The sequence below is a fragment of the Erinaceus europaeus genome, chromosome 10, assembly GCF_950295315.1.
Source record: "Erinaceus europaeus chromosome 10, mEriEur2.1, whole genome shotgun sequence".
NCBI lineage: Eukaryota > Metazoa > Chordata > Mammalia > Eulipotyphla > Erinaceidae > Erinaceus > Erinaceus europaeus.
Genome location: NC_080171.1, coordinates 29,011,812 through 29,034,577, shown reverse-complemented (window position 1 = coordinate 29,034,577; position 22,766 = coordinate 29,011,812). Strand labels below are relative to the sequence as shown.

The 22,766-nt window shown below is 53.2% G+C and overlaps 2 protein-coding genes across 8 annotated transcripts; one reads left to right on the top strand and one right to left on the bottom strand.

Moving 5' to 3' along the window:
* The first annotated feature begins 373 nt into the window (after positions 1-373).
* On the top strand, positions 374-9,637 carry ENTPD8 (ectonucleoside triphosphate diphosphohydrolase 8). 4 transcript variants are annotated; one of them, XM_060199456.1, is made up of 11 exons: positions 655-683; positions 3,306-3,412; positions 3,686-3,831; positions 3,918-4,035; positions 7,024-7,174; positions 7,269-7,428; positions 7,520-7,750; positions 8,048-8,311; positions 8,489-8,599; positions 8,793-8,927; positions 9,036-9,637. In XM_060199456.1, the coding sequence occupies exons 3-11, from the start codon at positions 3,706-3,708 to the stop codon at positions 9,225-9,227; spliced, it is 1,488 nt and encodes a 495-aa protein (XP_060055439.1). In that variant the 5' UTR covers positions 655-683; positions 3,306-3,412; positions 3,686-3,705; the 3' UTR covers positions 9,228-9,637. The 4 variants fall into 4 exon arrangements, with proteins under 4 accessions (XP_016050164.2, XP_007537951.3, XP_060055439.1 ...); XM_016194678.2 differs by lacking the exon at positions 3,306-3,412 and having other exon boundaries at positions 374-683; positions 3,972-4,035; XM_007537889.3 differs by lacking the exon at positions 3,306-3,412 and having other exon boundaries at positions 374-683.
* On the bottom strand, positions 9,628-22,711 carry NOXA1 (NADPH oxidase activator 1). 4 transcript variants are annotated; one of them, XM_016194680.2, is made up of 12 exons: positions 22,382-22,711; positions 19,228-19,310; positions 18,424-18,532; positions 17,106-17,240; positions 16,774-16,881; positions 15,965-15,994; positions 11,561-11,600; positions 11,347-11,405; positions 10,383-10,543; positions 10,182-10,293; positions 9,970-10,084; positions 9,628-9,801 (listed from the first exon to the last, which is right to left on the bottom strand). In XM_016194680.2, exons 1-12 carry the CDS (start codon positions 22,556-22,558, stop codon positions 9,683-9,685), a joined length of 1,248 nt encoding a protein of 415 aa, XP_016050166.1. In that variant the 5' UTR covers positions 22,559-22,711; the 3' UTR covers positions 9,628-9,682. The 4 variants fall into 4 exon arrangements, with proteins under 4 accessions (XP_016050166.1, XP_016050165.1, XP_060055440.1 ...); XM_016194679.2 differs by having other exon boundaries at positions 9,628-10,084; XM_060199457.1 differs by having other exon boundaries at positions 9,628-10,084; positions 10,398-10,543.
* Positions 22,712-22,766: the final 55 nt, after the last annotated feature.

Below are 22,766 nucleotides of genomic sequence, written 5' to 3'. Positions count from 1 at the left end.
GGGGGATCTAATAGCAGAGGACGGGAACACAGAGGTCCACTGAGTTCAATGGTATCAATCACCTTTTCCACCAAGTTCAAAGGCATCAGTCACTTTGTCCCAAAGACAGAAGAGGGAGGACAGTGTGTGTGTGTGTGGGGGGGGGGTAAGGTTGGACTATGGAGGGGGTGCCACTCACATTAAAGGGACAATGTACCATACACATAAAAGCATCTGAATGTGAAGGGCCACCTCCAGGCCTTTCCTTCCCAGCACTGGCCTGGCCTCAGGCCCTTTCTGGTCACCTGACCTGAATCTGCCCTCAGCCTGAGTCCGGGCACCCTGCCTTCCTGCTGGGGAAGGGCAGGGTCAGAGGGCAAAGTCTGAGCAGCCTCCGCTGAAGGTGCAGGTTAACATGGGCAAGCAGGTAGAGGTGGTAAGCCAGAGTGGAGGTGGGTGACAGAAACAGTGGAAGTGGCCCTGGCTGGGACCTGAGCTTAGCCCTATGGAACCTCAGTTGGCTGGTCTCTGTTGCTGGGGGTAGAGAGTGAGCCCACACCCAGTTTGTGTCACCTGCTGATTGGACCCAGCCCAGATGGGCGGTGACTGGCTGGAGGAAGGGGAGAGGCAGGACAATACCTGGCAGGTGCTGAGGGACAGCAGTTCAGCTTCCTCCTTGCGGCAGACCAGTGTCCACAGCGCAGGTGAGAGGTTCTCTTGGTCTGGGGGCAGGGGATGTGGGGTGGGGGGCTGAGCAGTCCTGAACTGGTTATCCTGGTTTTAGAGGGCTGGCTTGGTCTGAGGGGTCTGACTAGCCTTGTATCTCTGTTATATTGTAGCCTTCACACTGGGGGCTCAGAATGCTTCCTCCCCTGAAGGTGGGGTCCCACTAGTACTTGCCCCTCTACCTGTTGGTCTCTGTCAAGTGGCCTGGGTTGTCTCTGAGCCTCTGTCTGACCCCCCAGAAATGGAATCCTCACTCCCCATATGACCCTGGGACAAAGGCATCCCTACAGAGTCGGGCAGCAGTGCAGCGGGTTAAGCGCAGGTGGCGCAAAGCGCAAGGGCCAGTGTAAGGATCCCGGTTTGAGCCCCCGGCTCCCCACCTGCAGGGGAGTCGCTTTACAGGCAGTGAAGCAGGTCTGCAGGTGTCTATCTTTCTCTCCCCTTCTCTGTCTTCCTCTCCTCACTCCATTTCTCTCTGTCCTATCTAACAATGACAACATCAATAACAACAATAATAACTATAACAACAATTTAAAAAAAAGGCATCCCTACACTTCTTCCAGTTTGGATGGGATACATGAGGCATTTTTTCTTGCAGGGACACTCGATATGATACCAAATCACCTGATGTTCAGGTAGCAGAGCTCTCTGGGAGGTGGTTCTTAGGTACAGCGGTCGGCTAGCTTGGGGCTGGCTACTTGTGCTCCCATATGCACAGTATAACTCTGGGGCATGTGGGTTTGAGCCCCAATGCCGGACCCTCTCCCATATCCCCATGGCTGGAGAGGGCTCTGCAAGGGCTGTGGCCTCTGAGCCAGGTGCCTGGGACTAGCTGCATCCTGCTCGGCCAGCTGCCAAGGGGTCAACTGGAAAGTTTCAAATCAGATTAGGAAGGCCCATATTGGGGTTTCAAAGATGCTCTTTTTTTCCCCTTTTGTTGCCCTTTTTTTTTATTGTTGCTGTAGTTATTATTGTTGTTGATGATGCCGTCATTGTTGGATAGGACAGAGAGAAATGGAAAGAGGAGGGGAAGACAGAGAGGGGGAGAAAAAGATTGACACCTGCAGACCTGCTTCACCATCTGTGAAGTGACTCCCTGCAGGTGGGGAGCCAGGGGCTTGAACCGGGATCGTTAAGTCCTTGCGCTTCGTTCGCACCATGTGAGCTTAACCTGCTGTGCTACCGCCCGACTCAAAGATGCTCTTATTAAGAAGTCTCCAGCTTTGGCTGGCCAGTGACACCCTCAGAAGCGTACACACGTCACTGTGTACAAGGACCTGGACTCAAGTCCCCCACCCTTCCCTGTTCCCCGCTTGCACGCGAGAAGTTTCACGAGCAGTGGAACAATGCTGCAGGTCTCTCTCCCTTCCTCTTTCCCCAGCCCATATACCCTCTCTATCTCTTACTCTCTCTCTCTCTCTCTCTCTCTTTCTCTCTCAGAAGAAGAAGAAGAGGAGGAGGAGGAGGAGGAGGAGGAGGAGAAAGAAGAGGTTGTTTGCTGGAAGGAACGGTGGAGCTGTGTAGGCACTGAACCCCATGAATAACTCTGGGGGGGCAAAAGAAAGGAAGAAATGCCTTGTTATTAGAGTAGGCAGGTAGCAAGAAATTAATGAAGGAGAAAGGAGGTGGAGAGTGGGTGAGGGAAAGAAGCAGGCACAAGGGTTTGCAAACAGGTCAACTGGAAAGCAAGCCCACCGACCACATAACAACAGGGAAGGCTGCCAGCCATCTGTCCAGAAGAACAAATAGGGGTTGCAAAGACCACCTCCCAGGGGAAAAAATCCCTTCTGATAGGCATGTGCAGTTTCATTGAGGCCTGGGAATTTTTCTTTTCTCCACCAGGGTTATTGCTCGGGCTCGGTGCCAGCACTACAAACCCACTGCTCCCAGAGGCCATTTTTTCCACTTCTTCCTTTCTATTTTCCTTCCTTCTTTCCTTCCTTCCTTCCTTCCTTTCTTTTTTCTTTCTTTCTTCTTTCTATTTTATTGGAAAGAAGAGAGAGAAATTGAAAGGAGGGGAAGATAGAAATGGAGGGAAAAAGACACCTGCAGACCTGTTTCACGGATTGTGAAGCTTCCCCTGCAGGTAGAGAGTGGGGGCTCAAACTCAGGTCCTTGCACATAGTAATAGTGTGCTTAACCAGATGCGCCACCACCTAGCTCCTGCTAATGTCATTTTTGATGTTCACCTCTTGTGAAGCTTCTCTCTGCAGGTGGGGAGCAGGGACTTGAACAGGGATCCTTGTGCATGGTAATATGTACTCTTAACCAGGTGCGCCACTCACTGCCCAGCCCCCCTCCTTGGACTTTTCTGAGGATCATAGGAGGAAGCAACCATGTTAGGAGCCTGAGGATAGCACTCCTGGGGAGTAGACGCAGACCCCTAAACTCTACCTCCCCAAAGTAAGACACCCCATATAAACCCCCTAGGCAGAACACAGGCCAGCTGTGGACTAACCCAGCTGCCTACTTGATGCTCTTTTCTGAGTGTCTCCTTGGTGTCCATGAGCTTGCTTTGCTCACTGACTTACTTGGTGGCTGTCAGTGTTTCACTTCTGCCTACATGCCTGCTCAGGGCCTCTGTGTGGTTCATCTTGCAGAGGGCTTAGCTAAATTGAACCACACAGAGACTTCCTGCCTGGAGTCTCAGTGTAATTCAACTCCTGGAAGAGGTTCTCACTTTTGTCATCCCTGCCTGGAGTTTTGGGTGAATCTTCTCCCAGAGGATCTCAAGAGTTGAAGTCCTGATTCTGGTAACATTCTGATCATTCTGTGGAGAATCAGTGTTTCGCAACAGAAGCCTGGTTGCCCACACTGGCCATCAGTGAACTGGAGCTGGCTTATCCTGAGGTATGTTCCTCAGTCTTGCCAATGACCAGCCAGGTGGGGTGCCAGAGCCCCAGTAGGCTTTCAGCATGGGGGTGTAGTAAGTGACTGCATTGAAGGGCAACTGATGTCCACTGCTGTCTACTGCTTGCAGGTGCCAACCTTGTCCACACCATGGGGTCCTCGTGGAAGCAGAGGGTCCTTGGGGTCCTGCTGTGCACGGCGGCTGTCCTGGGCCTTATCATGCTAATTCTCATACTGGTGGACGTCACTAATGTACTGCTGCCTGCAGACACCAAGGTGGGTCCAATCCCTGAACAGAGCAGGAGGTGTGAGGGAGGATTGGGCTCCCCTCTCCTCACCTCTCCCGACTCTGTTATTCCTAGTATGGGATGGTGTTTGATGCTGGGTCTTCCCACACCTCCCTCTTCGTGTATCAGTGGCCTGCAGATAAGGAGAATGACACAGGCGTGGTCAGTCAAGCTATGGACTGCCGGGTAAATGGTGAGTGGGCACCACTCCTCCTCCTCCTTTTCATTTTCAATGAGGCTTCACTGCCGTAGGCTTACTTTTTCAATCAGAAAGAAACAATCTATCTATTGCTAGGAGCTAGGGTTATGAAAATATCTACCATGAGTATTCTAGTTTATTTTCTGTGTTTTTAATAGAAGATTTATGTATACATTAATGGGGTGGTGGGGAGAGAGGGAAGAAGAGAAAGAGAGAAAACCAGAGCATCAATTGGGCACATATGACGCTGGGGCTTAGAGTCTAAAGCCTCATCCACTGCACCACCTTCCGGGCTGCCTCTGTCGCTTGTTTTTTTTCATATTTATTTATTTATTTTTCTTTTGTTGCCCTTGTTGGTTTTTATTGTGGTTGTAGTCATTATTGTTGTTGTTATTGATGTCGTCGTTGTTGGATAGGACAGAGAGAAATGAAGAGAGGAGGGGAAGACAGAGACAGGGAGAGAAAGATAGACACCTGCAGACCTGCTTCACCACCTGTGAAGCGACTCCTTGCAGGTGGGGAGCCAGGGGCTCGAACCGGGATTCTTATGCCGGTCCTTGCGCTTTGCACCACCTGCGCTTAACCCACTGAGCTACCGCCTGACTCCCTATGTTGCTTGTTTTTATCTATTTATGAGAGAGAGAGAGAGAGGAGGGAGGACACACCAGACTATCACTGGCACATGTGATATCAGAGATAGCATGGGACCTCATGCTTGACTCTATCCATTGTGTTACCTCCCAGGCTATTGTCTTCTCTGTTTTGTAAAGATATACACCAACTGTTATTTATCTTTTGTGTGCTTTAGTTATAAATATAGCTAACAATTCTGTATATATTTTTCATTTTTAAAATATCTTTTCGTGGTCCGGGAGGTGGCACAATGGATAAGGCATTGGACTCTCAAGCATGAAGTCCTGAGTTCAGTCCCCAGCAGCACATGTACCAGAGTGATAGCTGGTTCTTTCTCTCTCTCCTATCATTTCTCGTGAATCAATAAATAAAATTTTAAAAATATCTTTTCTTTTTTCAAAAAAATGTCTATTTACCTATTTTTAATGAGAAAGAGACACACAGAGAAAGATACTCACAGAGAGCTACCAGAGCACTGCTCAGCTCTAGTTTATGGTGGTGCTGGGGATTGAACCTGGGACTTTGGAGCCTCAGGCATGAGTCTTTTTCATAGCCACTTTCCACTACATTTTTAAAAAGTGATATATGCTCGTAGTAGAAAAAATTCTTTAATGTCTGCATATAAAAAAGAAACAGTTTGAGTCCCCGGCAACCCCACCTGCAGGGGAGTCACTTCGTAAGCAATAGAGCAAGACTACAGGTGTCTAGCTTTCTCTCCCCCGTCTTCCCCTCTTCTCTCGATTTCTCTCTGTTCTATCCAACAATGACAGCAGTAACAACAATAATAATAACAGTAACAATGATAACAAGGGCGACAAAAGGGGAAAAAATAGCCTCCAGGAGCAGTGGATTCGTAGTGCAGGCACCGAGCCCCAGCAATAACCCCGGAGGTAAAAAAAAAAAAAAAGAAAGAAAGAAAGAAAGGAAAGAAGAGAAAAGAAAAAGAGAAAGAGAGGAAACAGAGAAAGACCACAGCACCAAAGCTTCCTCCAGTGCAGTGGGGGTCAGGCACAAACCTAGGCTGGGTACATAGCAAAGCAGGTGCACTCTCCAGTTGAGTTATTTTGCTGGCCCAAGTGGACAGTTCAGGGTGCTAGACATGGGTGCTTGCAGCCTGACTGCGGTTCCTGGCACGTAGTTTGGGAGATGGAATAGACTAAGGTTTCAGGAAGCAGCGCATCCCTCAACAAGTCAACCAAAAGGATAAAGGACTCAGACGTTGAGAGAGCTGCCCTAAATGGCCCAGCTAGCCAGTGAGCTGCCCCACAGAGCTTGACAGACCTCCCTGCCTGCACCTGCTCTTGTATCCGCCTGGGTAGCCTACTGCTTCCGGCTTCTGGGGGCTCCAGGTGTCCCAAGCCTTTGGTTGTGTCCCTGTATTCTCTCTCTCCAAGTGAATCCAGATCTTTGTGCCAGATCTCCTTCCTTTTTCTTACAAGGATACTTGCCATTGGGTTCATTTAGGTGATGGAGAAAGCCGTGTGTGTGTGTGTGTGTGCGCGCGCACGTGTGTATTTTAAATTGTTTTTTTTTTTTTTTTTTGCCACCAGGGTTAGCTCTGGGGCTCAGTGCCTGCACAACAGATTCGTTCCTTCTGGCAGTCCATCTTTTTCTTTTTTCTTTTCATTTTTTTTTTTTGCCTCCAGGGTTGTTGCTGGGGCTCAGTGCCTGCACTATGAATCCACTGCTCCTGTGGCCATATTTTTTTTTCAATTTTTTTTTGATAGAACTGAAAGAAACTGAGAGAGGAAGGGAAGATAAAGAGGGAGAGAGAAAGATAGACACCTGCAGACCTGCTTCACTGCTTGTGAAGTGACCCCCCCCCCACATGTGGAGAACCGGGGGCTCAAACTAGGATTCTTGCACAGGTCCTTATGCTTTGTACTATGTGCACTTAACCCAGTGCACCAATGCCCGGCCCCTTTTTTCACTTTTTAAAATTAATTTATTTTTACAGTACAGAGAGAAACTTAGAAGGGAGGGCAAGATTCAAAAGGAGAGAGAGACACCTTGTAGCACTGTTTCATCACTCGTGAAGCCTCCCTCCTGCAGATGGGAAGTAAGTTCTTGAGCCTGAGTCCTTTCGAGGGGTAATGTGTGTGCTCAAGTGGGTGTGCCACTGCCCAGCCCAACTGAGATACACAATTACACTCACAAAGGTCCTTTTCCCAAACAAGGTCATGTTCACAGCTTCCAGGGTTGTGATGTGGATATATGTGTGTGTGTGTGTGTGTGTGTGTGTGTGTGTGTGTGTGTGTGTGTGTGTGTGTGTGTGTGTTCATCTGCGTCACCACAGACACTGTCAGCTTTTGGGGTGAGTAGCCTGGTGTTAGGGGTGCTCTGTTTCAGGGTCTGGAATCTCCTCCTATGCCTCCAACCCTGCACAGGCTGGTGAGAGCCTGCAGGACTGCCTGCAGGAGGCACTGGCGCTAATCCCAAAGGCCCGGCATAAGGAAACACCCTTGTTCCTGGGGGCCACCGCGGGCATGAGACTGCTCAAGTGAGGAGGACTGGCCCCTGGGCATGCCCTCTCTAATGGTGGGGCGGGACCCCAGTGAGCTTGTAGTCAGCCTTGGCCCTGGATCCTCCAACAGCCAGAAGAACAGCTCACAGGCAGACAGCATCTTTGCAGCCGTCAGCCACACCCTGCACCAGTCTCCAGCAGACTTTCGGGGTGCAGAGCTACTGACAGGGGAGAACGAAGGTGCCTTCGGTTGGATCACCATCAATTATGTCCTGGGGGCACTGGTCAAGGTACCCTGGGCAGCCCGAGACAGGAGGATGGGTCAGGAAGGCTGTGAGGCAGAGGCTGGTCCCAGAACTCAGTGCCCCCATCCATGCTCAGTACTCCTTCTCCGGAGAGTGGATTCGGCCTCCGAAGGCAACGCTCGTGGGAGCCCTGGACATGGGTGGAGCCTCCACCCAGATCACTTTCGTGCCCCAAGGCCCCATCCTGGACAAGAGCACTGAGGCCACATTCCGTCTCTATGGCTTCAACTACAGCGTCTACACCCACAGCTACCTCTGCTTTGGCCGGGACCAGATGCTCAACAGGCTGCTGGTTGGGCTGGTGCAGGTGGGACCCCATGGACACTGGGGGGGCAAGGCTGAAGCCAGCAGGGCTTGTGGGGGACTGGTGCAAGTGGGACCCTATGGACACTGGGAGCGAGGCTGGGGGCAACAGGGCCTGGGGGAGGGCTGGTGCAGGAGGAGACTGGGGAAGGACAAAGATGAGGGCAGCAGGGTCTTGGGGGCCTAGTGTAGGGGGACCCCATGGAGACTGGGGGCTGAGCTGGGGGTAGCAGGGCTTTGAGGGACTGGCACCGGGGAACCCTAGGCTGCTGCTCAAGGTCACCTCTTTCCCTCCCTGCAGAGCAGCCCAGGCTCCATGATCCGCCACCCCTGCTACCTCAGCGGCTACAGAGACACTGTTTCCCTTGCCTCCCTGTATGACTCATCCTGCATCGACACCAAGCCCCCCCCAAACCTGCCCCAGAACTTGGCTGTGGAGGGGGCAGGGAACCCCGAGGCCTGCATATCCATTATCCAAAATCTCTTCAACTTCTCCAGCTGCCAGGGTCGAGAGGACTGTGCCTTCGGGGGAGTCTACCAGCCCCCTGTGCATGGCCAATTCTATGTGAGCACCTCCCCCAACACACACTGCACCCAGCTTCCTCTGGAGCCTCTTTGAGGATCCCAGGACCCATGTTGGGGCAGGAAGGGGATTCCACCTTGTTCCTATAGCCTCCTCTGACTTGGGGGCCTAGGAGCACCACTCTCTTGCCGGCACATAACCTCCTGTCCCCACTTCCAGGCCTTTGCCAATTTCTACTATACCTTCAGCTTTCTGAACCTCACTTACAAGCAGTCACTGCCTGAGGCCAACACCACCATCTGGAAATTCTGCCAGAGGTCCTGGGAAGAGGTGGGTGCATCTGGGGCTCTCTAGGTGCCACTGTCATAGACAGGGGCTTGATGGGCCCTTCCTGGGTGGGATTTGGGGGAGTCCCTTGCCATGCTCTCTGGTGAGGGACTCGGGGTGGGGGTCATCTACAGACAGGCACAGCCTCTATGGAATGGACGGGGAGGCGTCATTGACTCTGCTCCCTGGCCCTCAGGTGGTGGTGAGCTACCCGGGGCAGCAGCCCTGGCTGCGGGACTACTGTGCGTCGGGCCTATACATCCTCACACTGCTGACAGAGGGCTATGGCTTCACCCAGGAGACTTGGGCCAGCATTGAGTTCCACAAGCAGGTGATTGTCTCCCCCCAAAAAAAAATAATAAAAATCCTGTCTGGGTTTCCTGCCCCAGGAGAGAGAGGGCAGCCACTACCCAGCCCTGACTCACCCATGTGTTCCCAGGTGAGTGGCACAGACATCGGCTGGACACTCGGCTACATGCTCAACCTCACCAACCTGATCCCCTCCCAGGCACCGACCCAGGGCAAAGCACAAACCCAAGCACTCTGGGTGGCCGGCGTGGTCTTTGTGGTACTGACCTTCGTGGCCATTCTCGGGGCGGCTGCAGTCCAGCTTCTCTGGCCTCAAGACTAAGCCAGGCTGTCTCCTACCCCTGGAAGGCAGCACCCTGGCTCCCACGACCCAGAGCCTGCGTCGGGGGCACCTTCCAGAACCTCAGGCCTATATGGGATCCAGGAGCCTAGTCCCTTGGGCATGTAATGGGGGTGTCCTGGCCATGGAGGCTATGCTGGGGGCTCCCATCTCGGTGCTCCATGGTGCTCCTCAGCCCTGGATGGTGGCTTTCTGCACAAAAGCTGGGTCCAAGACATTCCTGGCAATGTGGGAAAGGCTGGCTCTGGGAGGGACTGCTGGGGTGGTGGCAGCCTGGGCCCAGCCCTGGCCCCCTGTTATGCAGCCTTTGGTGCTGTCCAGGCACTAGGACTTCTCTCCCTCTGCCCCCCCGCCCAAAACCTGAAAGAGGAAGCACGCCTGGTAGGGACAGCTTGCCTTTATTAAAAGCCTCCATGCAGGACTCTGAGCTGGTCTTGCTACCAGGCTCCAGGCTCGGCCGGGGCTTTGCGTTCGGCCTGCTTGACTGGGCCCACAAAGCACTTGGGGAAGACGCCAATCCGCCCATCACAGTGGCCCTCCAGCCATGCCTGGTCCACTATGGGTACAGAGGTGGGTGTAGGGGTGTCAGAGGACATGTGAGGGAAAGGGGACGCTGGTGAATGCTGGAGCTCCCACAATGTCTGACATCTGCCCACAGCCAGCCGCTGGGCCCCAGGAACCCCACTGGATGGCCCAGCTCTGTAAGTGGACGGGGCAGAGCTACCTTCGCTCAGGATGTCCACGGTGTCGCCCCGTTGCAAAGCCAGGTCCCCGGGCCCCTGGGCCGAGTAGCTGTGTTGGGCTACTACCTGGTAGAGAACAGGGCGGCCAGCTGCTCCCTGTAGGTGGGGAGGGGTAGGGCAGGTGCACAAGGCAGGGCACCCCCCCCCCGCACCCCTATGTCCCCACCTCCACCTTTGCCCTTCTGGGGCTCACCCGACACTGTAGTTGCAGCCCCCTGAGGTGCACTGAGTCCTGCCAAGCTCTCTGCAGAGCCTCCTCCCCAGGGATGGGGACCCAGTGGCGGGCTTCACCTGCACTTTGGACACTGCAGAGAGGCCCCGTGAGGGCACCCTGTGAGGGTGACCCCGTGTCCCACCCCCAACCCCTGCAGCAGGCAGGTAACTTCCCACCCACCTGAGCTGCCCACACCTGGCCTGGAGAGGGAGGGCCTGGCTCAGGAGCGCCCGCAGGTGGGGCAGGTCAGTGCCCCAGGGGACCTTCAGGACCAGGGTAAAGGTGCACTGTACAGTTACGTCGACCAAGGACTCAGGGTCACAGCCCCCTGAAGCTTCTCCCTAGAGCCAAGCAAAAAAAGGTGATCACTGGGGTGGGCTTGGCAGGAATGTGGACAGGGACAGAGTATAGGGGTGCTGGGATAAGAAGGCTTCATCTTCTGGGACTCCCCCAGGCCACTCAGAGGAATGGAGAGATGGGTTTGGCCTGGGGCAAAGGGATGGCACAGGAGCCGGTGCAGCTTTATTCACTTATTTTTTTTTTTCTTTTTCTTTCCCCTCCAGGGTTATTGCTGGGCTCGGTGCCTGCACCATGAATCCACTGCTCCTGGAGGCCATTTTTCCCCCTTTTTTTGTTGCCCTAGTTGTTGCAGCCTCGTTGCGGTTATTATTGCCATTGTTGATGTTGCTTTGTTGTTGGATAGGACAGAGAGAAATGGAGAGAGGAGGGGAAGACAGAGAGAGAGGGGGAGAGAAAGATAGACACCTGCAGACCTGCTTCACCGCCCGTGAAGCAACTCCCCTGCAGGTGGGGAGCCGGGGGCTCAAACTGGGATCCTTACGCCGGTCCCTGCGCTTTGCGCCACGTGTGCTTAACCCACTGCGCCACCGCCCGACCCCCTTATTCACTTATTTTTTAAATATTATTTACTTATTTGATAGGCAGAGAGAAATTGAAGGGGGAGAGGATATATATATATATATATATATATGGAGAGAGAGAGAGACTTGCAGACTTGTTTTACAGCTCTCGAAGCTTACTCTCTACAGATGGGGACCAGGAGCTTGAACTTGGGTCCTTTTGAATGGTAATGTGTGTGCTTAACCAGGTGTGCCACCACCTAGCTCAAGCTGTTGCATCTTACCCTAGCATCTGTAGGGTCCTCTGAGGGCCCTGGGTCTGGCCCCCCAGCCACCAGTAGCCCTGTGGAGGGAGAAGGGCAGGGTGTCAGGTGGGCCACTGCTGGTCCCCAGAGAACATTTCTGAGTGGATAGCAGTTTCCTCCTTGGAGAAAAGCAGCTGTCTGTCCAGGGAGCCCCCACAGTACATGCTCTGACCTACCCTCCCCACTCCCTTACCTGCAACAGCTTGTTTGCCGACTTGCTCCTCATGAGGCCTCTGCAAGAAAAAGCCAAAGGCTGGTGCTCTGATGGGGCCTGGCTGGGGGCTCAGGTGGTGGGAGGCCCAGGGAATGGGCTTCAAGAGAGTGGGCAGGAGTTTGGGGCCTTGCAGGAGTAAGGCCCCAGCCTGGGGCTTATTTGGGGATGTCACATGGGCACTGTCCCTTGCAGAGGCCTGGTGAGGGTCTGGCCAGGGCACTACATGTCCAGTTCACAGCCCAAAGCAGGCCTGGAACCACAAAGGGACCTCCCAGCACCAGTGGGGACAGGAGGTGGCAGCTCCAGGCTGACCCCAGGAAGTTGAATACTGGGGCTGGAGACTAGCTGGACTTTATCCCCCTACTGACGCTCGACAAGTGGGGGTGCTAGGGGCCCAGTCCAGAACTGCGGGGGCTGCAGATTCTGGCTTTCAGTGATGCCTGGGAGTTGGACTTGGCCAGATTCACAGGCCAGATAAAGCAATTAGGAAACTGTCCATGTGGGCAGAATATCATGTACTTAAAATTCAAAGTTGAGGGAGTCGGGCTGTAGCGCAGCGGGTTAAGCACAGGTGGCGCAAACCACAAGGACCGGCATAAGGATCCCGGTTCGAGCCCCTGGATCCCCACCTGCAGGGGAGTCGCTTCACAGGCAGTGAAGCAGGTCTGCAGGTGTCTATCTTTCTCTCCCCCTCTCTCTCTGTCTTCCCCTCCTCTCTCCATTTCTCTCTGTCCTATCCAACAACAATAATAACTACAATAATAAAAAAACAACAAGGGCAACAAAAGGGAATAAATAAATAAAATAAATATTTAAAAAAAATTCAGAGTTGGGGGGCTTGGTGGTGGTGGTGCACCTGTTTGAGCAAACACATTATTATCATTCCCAAGGACGCAGGTTCAAGTCCCCATTCCCCACCTGCAGAGGGTAATCTTCATGAGCAGTGGAGTCAGTGTTACAAGTCTTTCTTTCTCACTCTCTCTCTCTCTCTCTCACTCTCTCTCTCTCACCTCCAGGGTTATCACTGGGGCTTGGTGCTGCTCGGTGCCTGCACTACAAATCCACTGCTCCTGGAGGCAGTTTTTTCCCTTTTGTTGCCCTTGTTGTTTATCATTGTTGTTGTTACTATTATTGTTGTCACTGCTGTCATTGTTGTTGGATAGGACAGAGAGAAATCAAGAGAGGAGGGGAGACAGAGAGGGAGAAAGACAGACACCTGCAGACCTGCTTCACCGCCCGTGAAGTGACCCCCCCCCTGCAGTTGGGGAGCTGGGGGCTCGAATCAGGATCCTTAAGCCAGTCTTTGAGCTTCATGCCATGTGAGCTTAACCCACTGTGCTATACCGCCTGCCCACCCCCCCTTTTTTTTTTTACCAGAGCACTACTCAGCTCTGACTTATGGTGGTGCAGGGATTATAACTGGGACTTTAGAGCCTCAGGCATTACCATTATGCTATCTACCCTGTTCTTCTCTCCCTTCTTTTTTGCTTCCAGGTTATTGCTGGAGGTCGGTGCCTGCACTACGAATCCACTGCTCCTGGAGGCCATTTTTTCCCATTTTGTTGCCGTCGTTATTATTGTTATTGTTGCCATTGATGTTGTTGTTGGATAGGACAGAGAGAAATCGAGAGAGGAGGGGAAGACAGAGAGGAGGAGAGAAAGATACCTGCAGACCTGTGAAACAACCCCCCTGCAAGTGGGGAGCCAGGGGTTCGAACTGGGATCCTTAAGCTGGTCCTTGCACTTTGTAGCACGTGTGCTTAACCTGCTGCATTATCACCCATCCCCCCTCCCTTTCTACCCCTTCCCTCTCAATTTTTCTGTCTCTGTACAATAAATGATTAATTTTTTTTTTTTACTTCAAAGCTGAGCAGCTGGGTCAATGGCCCATCTGGTAGAGCAATAGTCTGACTCCCAGTTCTGCATGTAGGGGTGGTACTCTGACTTCTTCCCATGTCAAACTCTATTTGATATGAAATTGATTAAAATAAATCTTAAGAAAATTTAAAAAATTGGGGCCCAGAGGTAGCTCACCCAACAGGGTGTGTCTTATCATGTGTGGAGGTCCAGGGTTTGAATCCCAGCAACACATGGGAGCACTGAGGGGACTCCAGGGATGGTGGAGCTGTGCTGTGGTGTCTCTCTCCCTCTCTTTGTCTGTGTTTCTCTATATAAAATAAGAATGAAAAGCGACCTGGGAGGTGGTGTGGTGGATAAAGCATTGGACTGAGGACTGGGTGCACCTGGTGCATGAAACCATGCACAAAGATCTGGGTTCAAGTCCCCCACTCCCCACCTGCAGGGAGCTATGAGCCATGAGGCAAGTCTGCAGGTATCTGTCTGTCTTTCTCCCTTTCTATCCCCACTCTCTTCTCAATTTTTATGTCCTAGCAAACAAACAAATGGGGGAAATAATGGGTGCAGGGAGCTGTGAATTTCTGGTGTAGATACTGAGCTCCAGTGATAACCCCGGCAGCAAGAAAAGAACACCGACTCAAACAGCGCAAGGTGTGCTCGACTCTTGGCATCAGGTGTGCCAGTGATGCTTTCTGTCTCTTTAATAAGTAAATAAATCTTTGTGAATGACGAGAGATAGGCAGATATCACAGTGGTTATGCAAAAAGACTTTCATACTTGAGGTATCAAAGACCTCAGGTTCAATTCCACCATAAGCCAGAGTTGAACAGTGCTCTGGTGAGAAAAGAAAAAAGAGTGAGTGAGAATATTGGGTAGCTGTGGACTGGCATGTGTTCAAGGTCCTAGCACTGCGAAACGATCACTGAAGTCAGTGGACATGGCTGCTCTCTCCAAGGCAGCTCCACCAGCCAGTCTGTTCAAAGGGCCTTGGTCTGTGCAGCTTCCATTGACCAAAGATCAGTGAAAGAGTGAAGGCGTCCTTTGACAACTGCAGGTTAAATGTCACTGCCTTTCCCACTCATACCTGGCAGGGACCTGTGTCCTCCCTTCCTAGCCTCATACTGAGCCCCTCGGGCTTCTGGGCATTTTGTATCCAGGAAGGAAGGCTGGGGTGACAGGCACTGGGCATTACGCCAGCTTCCCCCCCCCCACTGCTTGATGCCATGGTCTATTTACATAATCATTGTTTTGCCTGAGACCCACCCTGCCTGCAGGGTATTGGTTTATCTCATTGGTTAGAACCTTTGCAACAGCTGCTATGGAAGCTTTCTACATTGGAGCTCTTTTCTTTTCTCCACCCCCTCTCCTAGCCATTTCCTTTTCCCACTTGCCACTTCCGGTTAAAGATATATATATATATATAGATAGATAGATAGATATAGATATAGATATATATATAGCATTGTCTCTGATCAATAAAGGCATTGCATTGCGTTCCCGCTCAGCCACGAGTTCCTGGTCTCTTCCCTCTCTGGCGACGCTAGCCTGGCAAGGCACCTTGGGTGGGGGCTGGGGTGGGGATGCAGGTGGAGAGGACTGCTGGACTCCTGTGTCCACCGTGGGCTTCAGCACACTCCATCACTGGCATCCAGAAAACTAAGCTTCCCCTGCCCACCAGGCAAACAGACCCCTGTCCTTGGGTCCTCCAGTGCCCAACACATGCTGGCTGCTTGTTCCCACATTCAACTTGGGGGAACAGAGCTGCCCTCTTGTCTCTACTTCAGGGGACCTCCTGGGGCTGAGGCTGGCACCAGTTCTACAGCAGCCTAGGACTCGAGCCCTGGGGTAGGAGGGGGCTCACCCTCAGAGTCTGCCACACTTTGGCCCCCTTCTTGGGAGGGCCTCCTTCTTGGGAAGGCTCACTCTGTACTCCCAATCTGTGCAACCTTGAGCACCTCAACTGAGAGAGCCAAGCCTAGCAAGAAGGTGGGGGGAGAGGGGGGTGAGCCACAGTGATTGAGGGCCGTGTTCTCCTCTATTCCCACAGAGGGACCAGAGGCTCATGGGAGGCCACAGGGGGCACTGACCAAATTGGGGAATAGAGAGGGAAAGTTAGAGGAGGCTGGACACCCCTTTTCTAGCACCAAAGGGACATGGCGGTACTAGTGACTAGTAGGCATGGCTTCAGCATTGTGACAGAGGTTGGGTGGGGGAGGTGGCCTCCCATGAAGCCTCAGGCTGACAGACAGGAAAACATGTTTGGGAGCCCCTTCCTACCAGGGGGCAGCCCTAGGTCCAGCTTCTCTGGCTATATCCCATCCCTGTGGGCATAGTGACCCCCCCCAGATGAGTGTGAGGGCCAGGTGGGTAGTGTCACTCCCTAGGCAAGACCTACCTTCAGGTCAGAGGAGCACTGGCAGCCCCAGTGTCACAGACCCTTTGGGGACTTGCTTCCTTAGCAGCAATGGGTCTGAAGTGTACTGACTGAGGGAGGTGGGCAAGGGGGACAGGGGGACCCCAACCCACCTGGATGTCCGGGACAGTAGAGGCCACCACCTGGTGAGAAACAGGGAAGGGTGGCAGGGTAAGGGCCTTATAATTTCGGTTCCCCCATCCTGGATGTCTGTCCTGGGTCCCCAAGTCACTGTGTGCAGAGCAGAGACCCAGGGAGGTAGGAAATGTAATAAAGGACATCTTTGCTGATCATGTTAACTGTCTTCCTCACCCCATGTCTATTCTATGTATGTATTTAGGATAGAGACAGAAAGAAATTGAGAGTGAGTGGGGAGATAGAGAGGAAGAGAAGAGAGACACCTGCAAGCACTGCTTCACTGTAAAGCTTCCCCCTGTGAAGCAGGTGGAGACTGGGGGACTTGAACCTGAGTCCTTGCGCACTGTAATGTGTGTGCTCAACCAGGTGCACCATAGCCAGGCCCCTCCCTCTCTGTGTCTATCTAAGATTGAAAGCGGGGAAAAGTTCTCCAAGAAAGCTGAAATCATAAGCATGTAAAGTCCTGACAGCAAAACAAAAGGAGTTGGGTCTGGGAGGACAAGAAGGAGAGGTGCAGGTGGGCCAGCAGCACGGTGGGTAGAGGCTATCCTGCTTGCAGGAGTTTCTGCCTCAGGACCCCAAGTGCCAGCTGGAGAAGCTGTACTGGATGGGGGAGTCAGGGCTGCAGCAGGGGGACGGCCTCAGAGCACACTTTAAGGGGGCAGCTTGGACAGCCACCCTTGAGCTCCTCCTGGCCCAGCTGCCGGTCCGCTCTCACCTGCTAGTGGCAGACTGGCCTGGAGTGTGTGGGGCCTGAGAAGTTGCCCCTCCCTCCCACCCTTACCTTGGCCTTGCCCAGGAAATCCACTGGTTCCAGATGCTCCAGGTGCCACCTGTGGGGCCTGAAGACCTCACCATTGGGAACCCGCCGAGGCTGCAGGGAGGCCCGTTTCTGGAAGGAACCAGGCTTGAGCACCTGACCAGCCCACAGCAGCTTCTGAGCCCCACAGAAGGCGTGGCTCCCTGTTCCCCCACTGGCCAGGGGAAGCCCTCACCAGGCCCCTACTCCTGGGCACACGAACAACTTCCCTCTGCAAGTTCCATCTCTTATTGTACATAAATGTGAGCCCCAAACTGCAGGCTCTCTGGGCACCTCATCTCACCTGCCCCCCTCACCTGCACTTGGTCCAGGGCAGCATCTAGACCAGTGCGGGCTGCTACTGTGCCCTTGGAGATGGCTTCCAGGAGGCTGCTGGTGGCTTCAGTCCAGAGGCCAAGGCGGCACTGAGCCACGGCCACATTGAACAGCACCTGGGGACAGGCAGATGATCACTGCAGGGCCAGGACCCTGCCTGGGTCAGCCCCCCGCCCCACTTAGCCCCCCTCCCAGCCCAACCCCCCCCAGCCCTGCCCCAGACGAGCCCCCAACCCTGCTCTAGCCATTCCCAGATCAGGCCCCACTGCTGTTCCCGGGTCTCTTCCCAGGTCCACACTCACTTGCTGCTCTGCCTCAGTCCCACACAGGCCCAAGTGAAGCCCGCTGCCTGGGAGCATCTGCCAGCAGAGGTCTCCTCCTCCTGGCCCCCTCCCTCTGTCATCCTGGGGTACTCTCTAAACATCATACTGAGCCTCAATCTCCAGAAGCATCCTGACCTCTCTCACCCCCATTCTGCACCTGGCCTCCTCCTGCCTACTGTCCCATAGTTTAAGGATTCCTGTTCCCTACCCACCCACAGTGTAAGAGGAGGTTTGGGTGGAATTGATGGGTTAAGATTGTCACCATTCAGTGACATGCTGGGGACCAAAGCAAAGCCAGCTGGGAGCTGACACTCCTCTCTGGAAGGTGCTGCCCCAACTCCTGGGCCTCATGGAAAGGAGAGAAATGGAGCCTCCTTCCTTTGACATTCTGTCCCCTGGTGACCCAAACTCGTAGTCAGCTGGTTACAGGTCAGCAGGGGTCAGTGCTGCACCAGCTCCCAGGGAAAGGTGTGTGGGGTGGGGGAGGAGGCAGGGTGTGTCTCCACCTTCCAGACCTGCACCTGAAGGGACTTCCCCACTAGCCTCCTCCTGCCACTCTGGTTCTGTGCCAGGCAGGATGTTTCTGGGAATGGGTCACACACATACCTGGACCCCTTCCCCAGGTCCACACTCTCTCCCTCTCTGGGGGTGGGGGGTCCTGCCCCAAATTGGGGGACAAGGCCCAGTCAGGCTTCCTCTCAGCCCCATGACCTTTCACCTCTCCACCGACTCTCTGGCCATCTAGGCCCGTCTCTTGGGTGGAGGCAATTTCCCACACCCCCCCATGTGAGTCCTAACTCCCCTCCTGCAAAGGGGTGACCAGTGGGCATTGCCGAAGAGAGCTTCTCAGTCAACAAGCTACCCCCTTCCCCAAAACAGCAACAAGACAGATGTGGGGGGAGTTGGGGGTGCAGGCTAAAGAAAAGGAGGGCTAAAAGGACCACCTGGGCCCTCTGTCACACGGACAAATGCTCACCTCCCAGGCTTGCAGCTTGAAACTCAGGCCCAGCTGCCTGTAGTCAATGGTGGCGTTGTCCCTCAGCAGTGCCAGGGCCAGCTGGAAGTCAGTCAGGGCCTCCTGGGACCTGCGGGCAGTAGATGAGGGGGCAGGGCAGCTCCCCCCCACCTCTCCCCAGATTCTGGGGATCCCTGCTGGGAGCAGTGACAATCACCCAGGTCTCAGCACCTGCACAATGGGCCACATGGTCAGCAGAACGTATGTATATGGTACATGGAGACCCAGCTGTGACTGAGCTTTGACACCCCTGTGGGAGCCTTGTACACCTCAGATCCTCTTCCAAACTGGCTTTTCCCTCCTATATACCTCTCAGGCCCCATTCCCTGAGGCTGCCCCCCATAACTCCTCTGGGACCCCCAGCCCTACAGGGAGGTTTCTGGGCCCTCAGACTCCGCCTTCAAGGGTAAGGTCCTTTGGGGGGACTACACCCCTGAGGCCAGGCTGAAGGGGAATAAGCAGTGTGCACCCCAGTCCCCTTTGTCATGGACAAGCGTTTTGCCAGCCTTGCTTCTCTTCCCACCTCTGCAGAACAGGCCCAGTCATGTGTCTCCAAGGCCAGCAAGACATAGCAAGAAGTAAGAGAGGGGAGCTTCTGGATATGAACCCATGTGTGGGGACACAGCACAGCCCTGACCTGCCCTGCTCTGGAATGATGACAGCGTCTTCTCCTTGGCTTCAGTGGAGCTTCGAGGAGGGGTCAGTGAGGGAAAAAGGGAGGTGGGGCACAGGGCTCTGTGGAGACAAAGGCGCCTCTGTGCTCACCTGTCCAGCTGGAGCTTGGCCACTCCTCGCTGGAAAAAGCCCACAGCCAGGCAGGCGTCCTTGGTCACAGCTTGGTCAAATGCCTGAGAACAAAAAAAAAATACCCATAGAATGGCCTATCTGTGACCCCATGAGGGGTGCCATGTGAGGCACCTGAAGGCGGACCTCTTCAGTAAGCCCATCGAGTGCCTTCCTTGCTAGTTGGGTTCTCCAGGGGTCCTGTGACAGGCAGAGGGCAGCGAAGGTGTATCAGACACCACCCCCCCTTTTCCCCAGGAGGACCAGTAGAAGCAACAGAACATGAGCACTCAGGGGTAACAATTCTAGAGGAAGGTTGATGAAGACTTCAGTCGGATTAGCTGTGTTGCATTTGGTCATTCGCACAAAATGACATACTTCTGGGATTTAAAAAAAAATTTGTATTATATTTATTTGATAGAGACAGCCAGAAATCGAGAGGGGAGGGTAGGATAGAGAGGGAGAGAGACAGAGAGAAACCTGCAGCCCTGCTTCGCCGCTCGCAAAGCTTTCCTCCTGCAGGTGGGGGCTGGGGGCTTGAACCTGGGTCCTTGTGCACTGTTACTTGTGCGATCAACCAGGTGCACCACCACCCGGCCCCTTAGGATGGTTTTTATTTGTTTGTTTGTCTTTTACCAGAGCACCACGCAGCTCTGGCTTATGGTGGTATGGAGGACTGAGACTTTGGAGCCTCAAGCATGAAAAGCTTTTGCATAACCATTAAGCTATCTCCTCCACCCTAATAACACACTTTCAACCTGTTGCAAACAGAAAGAGCAGCAGGGATATCCTAGCATGTGTGTCAAGCACGACTCTGCCTTCAACCAGACTCAGAAGCAAGGGCCCTAGTTGCTAATGAAAATCGGATGATGAGATGGTGGCCAAGTGGGGGGTTTACTACTGAACTGAGTTTGAACAGGGATTGCAGGTCTGGACAGGGGCATGAGGGGGATACTCAGCACCAGTGAAGTCCACTTGTTTTGCTTCCGTGCCACACAGAGAAGCTAACCAAAGGCCGGATAAGGTCCCTCCTCAACCCACCCTATTTATAGCAACTGCTTTTATCCACTGTAGCTATTGCATCTGTTTTTTTACAGACCTCCATATTCTCAACTCCCACACCCACATTGTAATTACTCAAGTTGACCGACTTTAGACAGTACTACTTTTCTTTCTGTTAGAACAGAGGAACCTCACAAGTCTCTACTTCTGAAGCCTTTGACCCCCTTTCTAATGAACCTGGTATATGAGCAAGTGATGACTAGGTTGGCTTACACCTGCAATTCACTGTGAAGCCATCTGCCAAGTCCAATGAATGTGCTCTTTCTTGCATGATGTTATATGTTTCCAAACTGAAGTTGATTTGTAGGGCTGGTGAAATAGCTTACTCTGAATAGTGTGTTGCTTTGCCATGTGCACGACCCAGCATGAGCCCCTACCATACTAAAAGAAACTTCAGTGTTATGGTCTTTTCCTCTACTTCTCTCCCTCTCTCTCTCAGCCTGCCTCTAGCTAAAAATAAATTAAATCTTGAAGTCAATTTGCATGCAGGTGTTAGCCTGTCTCTAGCTAAAAATAAATTAAATCTTGAAGTCAATTTGCATGCAGGTGTTAGCCTGTCTCTAGCTAAAAATAAATAAAATCTTGAAGTTGATTTGCATACAGGTGTTAGAAATGCAGAGTGGGGTGGGTCCTTGCTCAGCTCCCCACCATATATAGTTCTGTATGACACTGAGCCCCTATAAAGTTTTTTTAAAAATTTGTCTGCAAGATTTTTCTTTTTTTAAAAAATGTATTTATTATTGGATAGAGACAGAGAGAAATTGAGAGGGGAAGAGGAGGGAGAGAGGGAGAGAGACAGACACCTGCAGCTTTACTTCATTACTTTTTCCCATGCAGGTGGGGACCAGGGACTTTGAACCCAGGTCCTTGCACATTGTAGTGTGTGCACTTAATCAGGTGCGCCACCACCTGGCTCCCCCATAAAATTTTTCTTTTAAATAAATAAATGTTTCTTATTTATTTTTAATGAGAGATATACAGGGGGTGGGGTGGGAACCAGAGCACTGCTCAATTCTGTTTTATGGTGGTGCTGGGGACTGAACCTGAGACTTCAGAACCTTGGGCACGAAAGTCTTTTGCACAACCATTATGCTATCTCTCCAGCCACCCCCCCCCTTTTTTTTTTTACCTCTTTGCAATTGCACTACTTCTGGTGGACTCTTCTTTGCCCCTTTTGATATCAGAGGGAGACAGGGAGAAAGACAGGACACAGAGAGGAGGCACCACAGCACCACTTCACCTCTCATGAGGCTTCCCTTGAGCATGGCGCTCTCTTTTGGTGGTGGGGACTAGAACTTAGGTGTGAGCTCTACTGGATGAGCCATCTCCCACACCCAAATTTGCTTTTCTTTTTTTTACTCATTTGTACAGTTTTCCAGGTAGCTGTCACTGATCGCCTGATCCACAGTGGGATGCTAATTCTGTCCGGGTTTGGGAACTAGCGCAATGTACAGTAGCTGCTTTATTTTTCCTTGCACCTACAGAACATGCATCACTGTGATGAATAAGTATTGTGCAAAGGGCAGAATGGCTGCCGCTCCCTGGGTGAAGCAGGTGTGCGTGTACTTGTGACCCACACCCTCTATCTGTTTGGGGGAGTAGGTTGAGAGGCAGGTCAGCATTCAGATCTGGGATTTGGGCATCAATGAGACAACCTGCCTATGGCACCTGCTGATGTCCCCTGCTTCAAGCCCTACAATGGAGGGGAGGCAGGTAAGCCCCTTCCCAGCTGGATCCAGTCTTAAACTAGTTTCCAGAGAGGCCCCCACTTCTGTCATGACCATCTGAAACAGGAGTTCACCCGGCCTTTCCCCGGGTCATAACCCTTCGGTCAAATGGTAAGGTGGTAAGGGATCCCTGTGTCCTCAAGCTACCCCCCCCCCAAAAAAAAAGCCAACTGCATCTAGCCAGAACATGGGGACCACCCCAGGTGACCATTAGAAGGAACGGTCGGGGGAATCCCACCTGAGGGAGGGAGGAAAAGGGTGGGAGGTCCTGGGACATAGCCCTCACGCCTGAAACTTTGTTGGGCCATAGGGGTATCTGCGACCAACCTTTGGGGCTCCGGGCTCACCCTCAATGCAGCCTGGGGGTCGCCGGCCAGCAGGTGCACGCAGCCCACGTTGAAGCACATTCTGGCGGGCGGGTCCGGGTCGCGGGAGAAGCAGCGCAGCGCGCAGCCCCAGTCCCCGCGCGCCACTGCCTCGGCGCCCTGGTGCCAGTCGTGCACCCGCTGCTGGAGCGAGGACATGGCGGGGCGCGGCCGGAGCTCCCCTGACACTGAGTCGCGGACACTGACTGGGTTGGACGGGCCCCGGGTCACCTGACTGAGCACTTGGCAGGGGTGCGAGAGCTCCCGGCACGCCCCGCCCCTCCCCACAGGCCTGACTCGCCCCCGGACCTCAGCCCGCCCCTTCAGGCTCCGGCCCCGCCCACCTCGAGTCAGCCCCGCCCCGGGC